Raw genomic sequence first — 15,099 nt, 5'->3', positions numbered from 1 at the left:
AAATAATGTTGAATTTAAAATTATTTAAAATTTTGATCATATTAATATGGTTGTTGTCTGTTCCCACACCCATGTTTTTCCTCGAGACACTTCTCGAGGATTGCTGATTAGATTTACAAATTTTCCGGTTATTAATTTTATTTATGTACAGATATTGTTCACTGCATAAGATATTAGGTATAAATAGACAATAAGGCCATAAGGGCCACGGAGATGTCGGTAGCAGATACCACAATTTAAATAAAATATATTCGTACAAATAATCTTATTTTTTAATGCATAATTTGAACATTTTAGTGAATAATTGGTGATTTTTTTAGAGCTACAACTCTACAAGTACTACATTATTCTAAGACCGTGAGACTAACCTACAAAATAACCTCATATATTTTACGCGTTTCGTTGATACAGTGTTGTTTGGTATTTAATTAAATCTTGAGTTTTTAAAAGTTTTTTAAAAAAAACCAAAAATGTGTCGTTTACTTTTCTTTCCTGTTAGGAGTTATCTTACGAAGGTACGAGAGGTTTTAACATAAAAACATTAACTTAAACATTATTTAGTGGCCCATGATTGGTCCATTACATTTTATTGAACCGTTAAATAATTACATTTGTATGCAACCCGGCATAAGGGGCTACCTCTTTTTTTTGTTTGCAATATAAAACAATAATAATAATTGTTGAATTTCGAGGGGCAGTTTTTTTAAAATTCATAGATTCCCACTATCTTTTTTGAATACTCCTACCCATAGACTCATACATCTTTTATATGTCTGCGCCACTACTGGGTCATCGTTCAGTGATGTTGGCGGCACTGTGAAACGACGCTTCCAACATTTACAGTTCCAAGAGTGTAGTTGTGCACAACGCCACAATTCTCTAGCTTGCTCCATGAGCCATGACTCACCCTTCCCCGGCAACCGGCCTGAACCCGTCCCGCCTGTCTGTGTAACGACCGTCGACCAGCGAATACCGTCCGCCATTTTCACGGTCGCCACATTATCCGCGCGGTCACCGATCCTCTATTTTCGTTCTACGGTTTTTTTAATCTGTACGGTTTCCTCACGCATTATTTTTGTCATGAGATAAACACCATCGCTTGATATTTTGCGCGTATCGGAGTGGATTTTAGTGCGTGGTAAGGACCAGTTTTAGCGAACGCGGTACATTCACGATGAGCTACAGCAGACCGCCACCTCGGATTGAGGGTATGGTATCCCTGAAAGTTGACAACCTCACCTACAGGACCACTCCTGAAGACCTGAGGAGAGTGTTCGAGAGATGTGGAGAAGTTGGAGACATCTACATACCTCGTGATCGGTTTACACGAGAGAGCAGAGGGTTCGCTTTTGTCAGGTACATATGGCACTTGTTATACTTAAATAGTGTAGTGTTTAATACTATCAGGAAAGTGCGCTTGGCTACATCTGATCGATTGTGCAAAAATGATTATAAAAACAAGCTTGAGCTCGATACAGATTAATATTCACCACCACGGGTAGAGCATCCTTGCTTGTCAGGTTGATGTTCCCTTTGGTGGTAATATAATTATACGCTGTGATCCGTAACTTTGATCTTATCTGATTTGCATAATCTCGTCTTAAGTCTTGTTCTACAGTTAACAACAAATAATTTACTAGTAAATTGTCATATTTTTTTCCTTCAGATTTTATGACAAACGTGATGCAGAAGATGCGTTAGATGCAATGGATGGTCGCATGCTGGATGGTAGAGAATTACGTGTTCAGATGGCTCGCTATGGACGTCCTACATCACCGTATAGAAGACGACGCAGGAGGTATAATATTCTAATAATTTTAAATAAATTGTTTAATTTTACAGATTCTTCAAAATTAAATGTGCAGCAAACCAAAACATCTATGCTACATTAATTCAACTACATAACAACCCTTTTATCATTGTTTGGCATAAAAAAATTCAACTTTTAAATAATGTAAAAAAACTATAGTTCTGTTGATTTTTAAAATTTACTAAACATCCATTGAATTAATAAATATAAAATTCTATTTTACATATTAAGAAGTACATTTTCCATTAACAGAAATAATATTTTTATGTCAAGCAACGTTATGGAAAGATGGTAAAAAATATTATCTAGGTATTTTTTATTCAAGACATTAATTTATATTGTTATATTTTCTATTATATACTTTTTTTTATTGAATTTAATATCCCATGATTTTGTTTGTTAACACTGTTTTTAAGTATTCATTATCTCAATGAATTACCTAGTTTTACTTAATATTTTACTTTAACTTAATATTATAAAAAATTACCTTGTTTTGTTAAAAGACTGAGCATTGTTGAAAACCCATTGATAGCAGCGACACTATTTTCAGGTGTGGGGTGTAATTGGGGAGTGGCGGCTGAGTGCTGTGGCTGAGGCTGAGGCTGAGCTAAGGTGTAATAATCGTGCTGACCGCAGTAGAAGGCGAGGGCGTTGTTCCTGCCAATAGCAGATGCATGCTGAGTGCTGACTAGCTGCTGATCAGCCGAGTGCCAGTTGCAGATTTCAGTTTGCTGAATTAAAAAAATAAATAATACTAAACAAAGCAATCCTGAGTCGTCCTGGCAACTCTGTTTAGGGTTAGGAAATAGCTAATTTTTCATTTTTTCAATCCCCACATTTTTTTCTTTTTATTGCGCTTGAATAGTTTAATCCTTATTAATATTAAATGAAAAATAAATTAAACCCCAACCTGATGGAATTTAATGTGTTTTAAACATAAACATTGTTGTATGTCACTTGATTTTATTTGAAATTATTATACAGTCGATTATATGTTAATGCTATTGATTTAGGTCTCGTTCGCCTCGACGTCGTTCATACTCAAGGTCCAGATCTCGTGGCCGTCGTTCACGTTCTTATTCTAGATCACGTTCACGTTCACGTTCTGGTAGTAAAAGTTCAAGAGGACATTCAAAGTCAGCCAGTCGTTCAAGATCATAGGTAATAACTCATAATTATTTATTTATTTTCATCATTTTGTTATATTTGTTATTACAATTATTGTACTGATATAACATTTTGTCAAATCCTGCTAAATAAGTTTTACTATTTTAGTTGTGCTACATTGTATTTTTTCTAATGTTTTTTAAAATTGTCCAAATAATTTAGTCATTATATTAGAAAATTTAAATTTTTTACAGGTGTGAACTTTTCAAACAATTAAATGGAGAAAACAACAGCCACATCAATAATTTGTTTACACTATCATTATGATGAACAATATTTCATGCCATTTATAAACCTCTGAAATATTAAAGTTCTTTAATAAATAAACAATCATCATTTTGTAGCCTAAATCTGAGTTTTTTAAAATAAATATTACAATATTTTAGTTTTTGAAATATAATTTAAACATTAAAGCATCATCCATACAATTATTAATGTACCTTATAATTATATTGTAGCTATGATTAGGGGCTAGAGTACTAAGTATAATATCTAATTAGCTTACTGTAATAATAATAGTTATCAAGTATACATTTTATCCCAGGTAAAATGTATACAGTTTTAAGTATACTCTTTTTCTTGATCAACTAGTTTTTGCTGTATAATGTAAGAGTTAAGAATTAAAACCTTTATTTTATTATGACTTACTGCATCAATTGTTATGAATTGATAACCATATTTTTGGTCCATTCCAAGTGATGAATATTCTTTACAATTTTGAGTATCCTTGAAATCTTAAATAAATATTGGAACTTAACATACATTTTAGATAGTATTTTTATTAAAGTAACATTTATATATTCTCGGTAATTCAATTAATAAAATATATCCTTATGAAATAATCTAAATGAATGGCTAAAACTTTTTTTTTAAAAAAAGATTACATTGTACTTTGTATTCTCTGAGTTAGACAAAAACTGGTAAATACTTGGTTTGATCAAAAATTATACATCATACTTTTAATAATATGTGTTTAAATCCTGTCATGATTTTATGTTCAATTTTAATATGTTAGGCTATATTTATAATTTAGAGTAAAATAGTATAACTGAATCCTATTTATGTATTTATAAATATGTTCATGGTTTCATGGACAAATTGCTATTATTAAAGCTTAATTTTTTACAACCGAACACTGTGTATTTTAATTCTGATGTGATTGCAATATTTTTAATTGACAATTCTATATGATTTCTTCCTTATATCTATTAATGAGTGTTATTGACTTAATAATTGATATATTGTACTACGTATTGTATATTAAATAATGTTATCAGCCAAACCAGAAGTTAGGACAAATTAGTTTTTTCTAATAACAAATAAAAGTTGACACTTAAGGACAAACTAATATAGGTTGGGCTAGTAGTATACAATAAATAAAGTACATATTATAACAAATGATAAACCCCTTATGAAAATCAAAAATAAATAATATTGAGAGGACGTCGCGCAATTGTACAACAGAAAAAATTTTTTGGCGAGGGTCTACTATACTCCTGTATTTATAGTAGACACCAAAATTACACAACGCGTAGAAATGAACTATTTGTCGTAGCTTTTTAATTTTTTTAATAGCACTAACCAATAGCTTTTAATAATTAAATGGAAAAAACCTAATATTCTTAAACTGATAACTTCAGTTATCCAATTAATACGCAGGTACAATATTACTAACCTCTAGTATGAAATTATATATGTTACACAGTATTTAATGAGGTCCGTGCAAAAACGAGTCATCGTATTTCTAAAAACTGTCCAAGACACAAAAAACTCCTTGGCTATATAGTTTTTCAACAGGAAAAAAACCAGCCAGCTGCCAGTTACATAACCTGTTAATACCTACATTATTACAGTTATTATATTCCCTAAATGGTTGGTCGGATTTATCTCGTTCTTGTACCTACAGATAAACTCGTAATTTTTTGTGCCTTATCAAATTCAATTAAAACCCAATTTTTACGAAAAATAGAGCTGTCTGGTTCTTGCACGGATCCCTTCATTTCTGCTATTGCTTTAATTATTTTTATACCTAATATTAGTTGATAAACTGTCTTTTCCCTGGGGCAGAACCTCCTTTCATATAAGATATTATATTAAAACTTCTTTTGGTGTGGTTTTTAAAATCAAATACTTCGAGAAAGTATTAACACTTATTCTTATATATATCATGAAACTTGTGCCATAATAAATAACATTAAGACAAATCAACCCTAATAAATGATTTAGTATTTACTTATCACGAAAAAAATATTAACATTGATTTTACAACAACAAAGTATAAATATAAATATTAATTATCGTTATATTTAGGGTTTGTATTAAGTAGTATTCAATATTTATAAATCATTGTAAGTATAAAATGTATAAAATCATAAATATTATTTTTTTTTGAATAGGTACCTATAGGAAAAACACATCAAGTGCATTTTACTTAAGAATCCCAAATATTAGTTTTATATCAATTATCAAGTTATCAAATTAAAGCTATCATTACAGATAGGTAGTATATTAACAAATTCAACTTAAGTATTATTACTTATTTAATATAATGTTACCACGACTAAAAAAAAATCCAGAGTTCAAAAATTAATATAAATGTAAAATTTTGTATGCAGTCTCAATCAGGGCCCCAGGGGTGTACCCAAGAATTGTTCTAAGGAGGAGTCCCATTTTTTTTAACTCGTAAAAAGTATAAAACAATTTATTTCATTAAAAAAACAACAAACATTTTGATTCATAAATTCTTTAATTTATAAAAGAAATAAGTACTTACAATTAAAATTAAACAATTCGTAAATAATACATTTAATATAATTTTTATAATTTTTAATAGTTTAAAATGCCAGTCTTCTATTTTTTTTTAATAAGCTGTTCAATAACTTTTTCAGAAGTTAAAAGTTCTTCTCGATGGATGCTTAACATAATAACATGGCTAAACTATTGGGTCTATTTTCACCCATACTACTCTTCTTAGTTAAGTTTTGAGTCTTCTTAAAGGTGAAAAACTTCTTTCAGAAGTACATGACGTCATCGCAGAAAAATACCGACATAAACATTTTTAATAACTTGTATACATTTGGAAATAAGTCTTCATCACAACATTCTAAAATTTCAACAGTTTTTTTTTGGTCTTTCTTGTTTTTCCGCATTTTAAGTTACATTATAACTATATCAGAGTCATTTGAATCATCTGATTCTTTATAATAATGTATTCATTCTAAAATGGCATTCCTATTTTTATCCAAATCATTGTCAAATAAAGATTGAAATTCTTTTAAGATTGATCTGTGTTCTATATACCAGTGTTGGGTAAGTTACTTTTTAAAAGTAACTAAGTTACGTTACAAGTTACAAAATAAAATAGGTAACTATATTACTTGTTAGTTACTCACGTACAAAAGTAATGCGTGACGTTACATTTTTACTCAAAAGTAACTAGTTACAATGACGTTACTCTTATGTTAAATGAGACATGAGTGTCAATATAGGTAATTATGAATTGTTGAAAAAGCTCCGTACCGTAAACAACCTACCGTACCAACCTTACCCCTACCGGCTTCCACAGTTCATAACCCCTACAACAGCTAATGGCCTTAGTCATCGAGCTTAATTTCAATAAAAAAAAAAATTATACTATGAGATTTAAATAACACAATGTTATCTTGATAAATAAGATTCTAAAGAAAAACATCAATATTATCATGATTTATTTAAAGATTTTTTTTTGAGGTAATACTACAGGAAATATCACCTAAATAAAAGTCATAACCACGATTAAACATCTTTAATCGTGTTAACACTATATTATGCGTATGCCCTATGGTGGGAGTCATAGATTTTGAAGGTAAAGAAAAAAATATCAGCTATGCTGCTGTTGTTATCTAAAGATTACGTTATTGTTATTATTAGGCACGATTTAAGATTTACTGGTTGCCCATCAGGCATCAGTATATGATAAGGTGAGTACCAAATTGAGTTCTTCATGGTGCTGGAAATTATAGCAAGTGCTCCCTGTGAGAGAAAAGTTAACTACCTTGTCGCTGCGGGCTGCCTGCTGAATTTAAAATTTTTTCTATTTTAAATGTTGTTATTCTTTTTACTAATTTAATTTTACATATTTTTTACAATTTTTTTATATTATTTTCCAAACATTTTATTGAAGTCTGCTTTCAAGCTGTACAAGTATAACAGTATTTTAATATTAAAATGTAAATTATATAGATTGTATTATTTAACTATAATAATCAAGCTTAGAATACAACCAATATATTTATTTATGAATTAAATAATTTGTAGCACATCCTATTTTAATTGCAAGCAAATACTTGATACCATCTGGACGTGACTGACTTGCTACTTGCTAGACACTGAAACACATCTTTCAGATTAACGATTCATGACTTTCATAAAAGCACACGACTGGACCGTATAAACTATCAAGTCTGTTCAATCACCGATTTCCACGGACGTGAGAGGTGTCCAGAGTTCCAGACATCGGTATTCACCATCAGCGAATAGCACAGAGCCCTTAAGTAATGACGGAGCGAGAAACTAAAAGGCGAATGCAAGCCCATATTGTCGGCTATCGGAGGAAAAGGTTGCAAACGTTTGAAATACGGACAATCTGTTTGCTAAACAAAGCTGCAAACATTTGCAAACATTGCAAACGCCATGATCCAGCGCGTTTGACCTGTTTAGTTCTTTAGTAACCAGAACTTTGAATATATAGGTACACAAATAAATACAATAATAACAGTTGGTTCAATTTTTTAATGCTTACATTATAAAAGGGTCGTTGGACATCTTGGTGACATTTAGGGGGTCACGAACTCAAAAAGGTTGAGAACCGCTGATGTAGATTATAAATACAGGATAATACTGAATTGTATAATGTACATTCAATGACTTTACTCTCTAGGCATTTAATGTACAGCAGAGCGTTACCCACTTACCCGCTTTTTTATTTATGTTTTTGATTGTCTAATTTTTTAGTTTATAAATTAAAAGTGACTGTAATTTCCAGCTTGTATTGTTATAAATAATAATTAAATGCTATATTCCACAATACAATTTTAAATTAAATATTATTTTTTTGCTTCAAAAATACATTTAGCAATTATACCCCACAGACCTCTTCCCTTTAAATTTTTCGCATCCTTATTAAATTTCATTCAGACATTTTCAAGTGCAATTTTTTCCCCAAAAAAATATATTCAACCTACTTTATTAGTAATGTCTAATAGTAAAACAAACTACTTTAATTGTAACAATTTCATAAAATATATTCAGTAATGTATATAGGCTGACGGACTGTCTTAACTAAAAATCGTTTTTCATACAGGTACAATAATTTAATGATTTAATATCATTAAATTCAAATTGAATACAATATCATCGACTAGGTATACTACCTACCTTTTTTCTTCTTTTATTTTTATGTAGGAATTCAATAATTTTTGGTTTATAATTTAAAATTTACTGAAGTCTCCACTTCTCCAGATTGATGCTCAATACAATTTTAAATTTCATATCATTTTTGTTTATTACAATATATTTACCTGAGGGTGCCCTAAGCCTTAAGACCTCTTTCTATTATTTTATGGTAATAAGTATTTAATAAATTCATATCAATTCATTGGACACCGCAATGTTCCCTTTCCAATTTTTTCATCATTTTTATTTTAACTCTAGTTAATTTTTTCACATACAATTTGTATTCTTTGACCAGCTAACCTATAGGTCACCCTATAGTGTGATCTCTGAATGATAATTTATAATGAAGTAATTATTGTTGGTAATTTTTTTTTAGTTTAAGAACCAGGACTGCAGTCTTCAACATATGTTATTAGTCTGAACATTATTTTATTTTTTTAAATTTAAAATATCACTTAAAGTAATCACACAGGTAAAAAATTGACATTCAATTAATTCATTTGAACAACCTATCAACATATGTTGATAAATTTGGCACTCAGTTCGAATTTAGATAAATATATAATAGAATAGCTGAATTACCCGGCGTTGCCCGGAAACAAATTGGTGACAAATAAGATAACGCCATGTATTACCATTTACCGTCTTAAATTCATAATCATCGATAAGGCATAAGGTTAGGATACTAAAATTAAAAAATAAAACTACGTTTTTTAAAAAGTAATTTTTATTATTTTGGAAAAATGCTCCATAACTACCGATTAACCAATATTTCTTTATAAACTATATTACATATTAGTTTTTTTCACCAGGGGCGTATATGTATAAGTTTTTTCTGAGCATACACGGCAGCAGGGCACACAAAATTGTCTGTGAGTGAAGCAAGGATCGCTGATGTCAATTCCTGCAACTTTCATTGTCTGTCCTTGTGCCTTATTCATTGTCATAGCAAAACAAAGTTTAACGGGAAATTGGACACGTTTAAATTCAAAGGGGTACTCGTTTGTTATCATTGGTATTCTTGGGATATATACAATTTGACCACTTGCTGAGCCGGTAAGAATTTCAGCTTCAATAAGGTTTTTTTTCAAAAATAATATTTTTAACTTCGTTCCATTGCACAATTTGGGAGCATTTAAATTTCGCATGAGAATAATAGGCGCGCCGATTTTTAAATCAAGTTTGTGTGGGGGAGACCTGACGGATTTAATGAGTTAAGAAATTCAGTTGGGATCTATAGCTTCATATTGATTAGTAAGTGTATCTATGGAAATATATTTTTTTTTATCAGCTTCGAACATGGGAAGAACTTTTTCGTTGTTTACGGTGTCGTTTTTAGGGGCCAAAATTGCACGTTCAAGGAGCCATTCATTGAATTTATTGGAAAGATGAGAAATTTCAGGATCAACTTTCTTGATTAAGTTATTTTGATCATGAACCGACATCGCAAATGTAGAATTTATGTGTATCATGCTATCCTCATCATTCTGAAAAGTTCCGTCACCAATTTTCAAAAGATGTGAGAAGAGCTCGGCATTATTATCACCACCAAGGTGTACACGCATATTGGTTGTTAATCTCAAAGATGTTATGTAAAACCAAAGATATGATGACTTTGGACAGGCGTTGATTTTATCGCTTTTAGTGCCTTTAGGCACAACTGGCAATATTTGTCTAAAGTCACCAGTGCCTCAGGACCATCTTTAATACGCGGTGGGTCCATCCATAGTATATGATCTAAGTTTTCCATTAGCAACGAATAACCATATGAAGTATGAACTATCACGTCGCGCAACGGTGATATGGAAGTCGAAGTTTGAGCGGCCACGTCTAGCCGCCGTCCGTTGCCGTACCTCGAACCTCACCCACTAATTCTACACAACAGGTCATTATTTATGATGATTGATAACTTCTTTGTTTTTAAAGTTAGAGAATCGATCAAATGCCATAAACCTTCTCCGCGATGAGCTCTTTAATTAAAAAAAAAAATTATAACGATCGGTTCAGTAGTTTCCGAGAACATATCACTCAAAAGTTTTCATTTTCACATTTATATATTAGATAATAGCTAGTTAGCAAAACAATTAACCACCAGAGAAAGTTTGATTATTATACGTGTTAACAGCCAGAATAGTTAAGATTAAATCGTTTGTTATTAATATATCTTCAAAACCTTTAATTTTAGAATTTAGAAGCAAATCAAGCCATTAAACTTTGTGTTCTCTGAATAAAATTCCCGTAATCGGTCTTATTCACAACTTTACATTGAGTGTGAAGATTAGTAAATCGATCACATAGTTTACATTCGTAGGAGAGTAGAAGATTGGTTCCATAATATATTTTAAGAGGTTTTTTTTAGAAAAACTGAATTTTTGGTAGTAGGTATTGTAAAACAATATAGGGTAGTTTGCTTAGAATCAACGTTTTTAATGACACTGTAAATGAATTGTGTCCAATAACTTGGTTTTGAATATATCAACTGTTCCATTAATATATAAATCTTTAAAGAACGGTTTCCTAGACGTGACAAGTGGTTTAGGGTAGAACACTATTCCGTACGGTCCTCATCAGCGAACGGAATTGTGCACATTTTAAGGCGCACGGTTCCGTACGTTTTGTACCTAAGATTTTAGTGAAATGTTGCCAGATTGCTTTACAGCATAAAGTTACATAGGTATTTGACTATTTGACTTAGTTATAGCCTTTTACATTGTATACTTCATTAAATATCACTAAGTTGATAGAACTTGGATCTATTGTTTTGCCATATATATTTCGACTGTACCAAAACTCAATACATTTTAACATTTTTGGTACAGTAGTAATATGTATGGCAAAACAATAGATCCCAGTTTTATCAACTATTAGTGATATTTAATGAAGTATATACAATGTAAAACGCTATAACCAAGTCAAATAGTCAAATACCAATATAACCTTAATGTAGGTGCCTCCTACACTATATTCGTTACATGTCAAACATTTTAAGTGACTATTAAAGTAACATTTATATAACTTAAAGCACTCTAATAGTTATATATCAGATAAATGTTTGTTGTATCATAAGCTATGATATCTTAATTCTTTATGATAAATTAAGATAATCATATTATTTTAATTATCGCCGTTGTACGTCAAACATTTTGGTAATTTATCTAATTGCCAGTCAGTTACCATGTAATGTTATGTACAACTTTCGGTGCGTTATAGAAATAAAATGTTAGCTTATATAGAAAACAAAGTTAAGTTTATTGCTCTGGAAAATAGAAAACCATTGGTATTACTAAATCTCCATTTAAATATCGGCTTTTACCACTTATCCGTGTATGTGTTTATGGTTCATCTTTCTTTACATAGTATTAGATTCGTTATTGCTTTGGTAAAAATTGAACAAATGTATGTGAGGTACCTGTTGGGGTGACATTTTTTGGTGGTGCATTAAAATGCTGTGTCTGGTCAACTCATTATCAATGACACTATATTATACTAAATAAATATAAACCGATTTTGAACATAAAATGTATACATTATATATATGCGTACATATTATTGAAATTAATAAATGGCAACATTGCACAGAAAATCGTACGCAATCGTGTTGTTTTTGGAGTCATTTTGACAATTCATTGTTTGATTAAAATCGAACAGAATCGTATTTTTAAAAAGGTGAAACGTACCTACGGAATCGTGCTTTACCTGTGGTTTTATTGAAACTGTATGAATTGCAGGTTTGCAACTCCAGCCAGCTGAAGCCATACAGGATCCAATGACACTATAATCACAATTATAATAAGTAAATAAATATATATAATCCATACATAAATAGGCCGCGGCCCTCTCCCAAGCCAGTATTTCTAAAATATTGTTTATTGTTGAAAGCAAAATTACAAAAAACACGTAATATTATAACATTGAAAGTTTTCTGAAAATTATTACTTAACTAGTTCAAACAATGATCTAAAAGAATTAGGTATTAAATTATTTTGCATTAAATCAATTTAGGACGAAGTAGATATAATTATATTACATTTTGATTCATAAAAGTGAAATGATAGTGGAATGATTTTTTTTATTATTAATGAGTAATGACCCATTGACGTTGATTAAATTGTAATCGCCTAATACACAAAAAACTTATCATTATAATAATTACACATGAGATTATCGATAACATTAACATGGATTTAAATTATATTATAAACTTAAATAAGAGAGCGGTGGAAAGTACACAGAACCGGCAATTAAACACATCGAGATATATTTTTATGAACAGTTGCTTAACCAAATCTCATTTTATAATTAGCGATGACATGGAAGTTGGACCTTGATTGCAGTTTTGCAGTTAAGATACCGCCTCCATGCACGACGCACGAATGTCAGGACTTCGAATTTCATGTCTACCACAATTAGGAAAACAGTAAAAGAGAATAAAGTCCAAGTTCAAAGTCATTAACAGAACTAGATAGCCAGGTCTCAGTTAATACGATTATATTATACTAAATTAAAAAGTGCAACGTGAAGTTTAAATGTGCCTAATTAGTAATTTAGTATTTGGACCACACATTCTGATAACATACATGCACGTTTTTTGAAGTGGCTTTTTGTAGTTTGTTGAGATGGTAGGCACTAGTCATGTTATTGATGAATTTAATAAATAAATCATTTTTGCCAACACATTTTCACAGCTAAGTTGAGACATAATTTTAGAAAATTATTGCCGTTAGACCGATCAGATGCAAATAATATGCAATACTTTAAAATCCTCAAATTTCGCAATACCTACCATATAAATTCCGTTTAACTTTTACGACATAAATAAATGTTTCTTTAAATTTATTGTAAGAATATATAGAGAACCGCTTACTACTACAACAGATATGCAACTGCAGGTATATTTTAATATAGGTATAGTTACAAAATAACTCAATAAATCGACTGTCAAACAATAATTGTGCACTTGTGTTTATATTGTATTAATATTGAAATTATTATTATAGTTATTTCTGATATTATTTAATTTTATCCGGGGTTTTGTCGGGTATTTTAATGGTACCTAAATTGAATCAAATAGATTTTTATTTTCAATAAAAACAATAATTTATTGTGGTGTACCTACCTAGTATTGTTATGGTATATTAATTATTGATATATTATTATGTTTTGATGACGACGGACTAACGTTTTGTTACTGATTTACTACCCACCTATATGTATTAGAACTTAGAATTATATCGAAATTATTGCTATTTCAATAATTTTTACAAAAAAATATATATTAAATATTTGACATAATTTTCGTATACCTACCTAGAATATTAATATTTGTGTATTTCACTTGAAAAATATTTAATAGGTAATGTATTATTCTTTATCCTTTAGGACTAATAAAATAAAAAAGTATTTTAATATAGATTAGGTAGATATATACGCCATGGGCCCATACCTACCTGGGTAGTGGGTATAATCTGTCGTCACAGACGAGTTTATAAGTATTGTTATTTGTTAAATGTATTTACCGAACGTGCTTTTCTCCCTCAAGCATATTTCCCCCTGTATATCCACGGGTAGTTAAAACTCAATAGGTAGGTACTGAGCTTAGGATTAGATTTTCGCTTAATATCGTACGACAAATAGGAGGGACATAGTATGTTGAATGTAATAAAAGAGATAATAAGCAATAAGGTCGTCAAAATGATTTTTAAGATTTCTTTGAATCCCAAAAGAGGGTTCCCTATAAACATGTCGCTTAACAAACTACAATATTATGCACCCCTATATTAGTGTGCCTTACATATGTCACATAAAAATATTTACTGGTATACAATACCAACGATTCTAACAATACAAAATATATTATATTGATTATTGATATCTTAAACCAGGTCACTATATACTACGTACCTACTTATAAAAAATAAAACTAAAATGGGATATGACAAATAATATTTGAAATGTGCTTTATTCTATCTCTGTGAGTCCGTGACTTCCATCTTACACATGGTACCTATAACCTGTATGTAAACCTATTACGATATTGTATACCTAGGTACTTAATGCAATATAAAATAATAGGAATTGTTCGACCATGTTTTAAAAAAATGAATGTCCTATATAGGTGCACTACATATCTACAATTATAGGAACTTTGTTCAAATAAATTAACACCTCAAAGTTTGTAAGTGCTCGATGTTATAATTCAATTTAATACAACTTATTATAATAATGTAATGGAATAAAAATAATAAAGATAAGGATTCTTTTTTCATGGAAGTCCATAATAGGAAGGTATTAATAGGTATAATATCTTATCACAAGTCATGACAGCTAAAAAAATCACACATTTTGAACTTAGATATTCAGAGACATTTTTTAAGATATTAAGCTAAGAAAGTATTTATAAGTTCCATCCTCCACTATTTGTGCCACTAGAACACGTGGATAATAAATATACCTACAACTCAGCTAATAAATAAAGTCCACTAATTTTCACAAGTATCTTATCTAAACATTTTTAAACTTCTACCATAGACAGTTGCAGGATGTTCGTATTTTTCATTAAGATTAACTTATACTTCCTTATTTTAGTAACGAACTTAATATAACAAAATATAAATGCATCTAATCATTAATTTTCTCAATAACTTGATTACATCCTTAAATCCTTATATTAAATAAATACCAAATTTCCA

General features: G+C 30.0%; 1 protein-coding gene across 1 annotated transcript; it reads left to right on the top strand.

The window, feature by feature from the left end:
- The first annotated feature begins 962 nt into the window (after positions 1–962).
- Positions 963–4,110, top strand: LOC111029186 (serine/arginine-rich splicing factor 2). The gene is made up of 4 exons (XM_022308094.1): positions 963–1,356; positions 1,667–1,798; positions 2,824–2,971; positions 3,172–4,110. The coding sequence occupies exons 1-3, from the start codon at positions 1,175–1,177 to the stop codon at positions 2,969–2,971; spliced, it is 462 nt and encodes a 153-aa protein (XP_022163786.1). The 5' UTR covers positions 963–1,174; the 3' UTR covers positions 3,172–4,110.
- Positions 4,111–15,099: the final 10,989 nt, after the last annotated feature.

The sequence above is a fragment of the Myzus persicae genome, unplaced genomic scaffold (genome assembly GCF_001856785.1).
Source record: "Myzus persicae strain clone G006 unplaced genomic scaffold, MPER_G0061.0, whole genome shotgun sequence".
Lineage (NCBI taxonomy): Eukaryota > Metazoa > Arthropoda > Insecta > Hemiptera > Aphididae > Myzus > Myzus persicae.
Note: the sequence above shows the minus strand (reverse complement) of the source record. Positions and strands in the feature narration are given on the sequence as shown.

Coding starts and splice junctions, on each gene's coding strand:
- LOC111029186 (XM_022308094.1), top strand. CDS start 1,175: ATGAGCTACAGCAGACCGCCACCTCGGATTGAGGGTATGGTATCCCTG. Junction 1,357..1,666: donor AGAGGGTTCGCTTTTGTCAG/GTACATATGGCA, acceptor TTTTTCCTTCAG/ATTTTATGACAAACGTGATG. Junction 1,799..2,823: donor TATAGAAGACGACGCAGGAG/GTATAATATTCT, acceptor CTATTGATTTAG/GTCTCGTTCGCCTCGACGTC.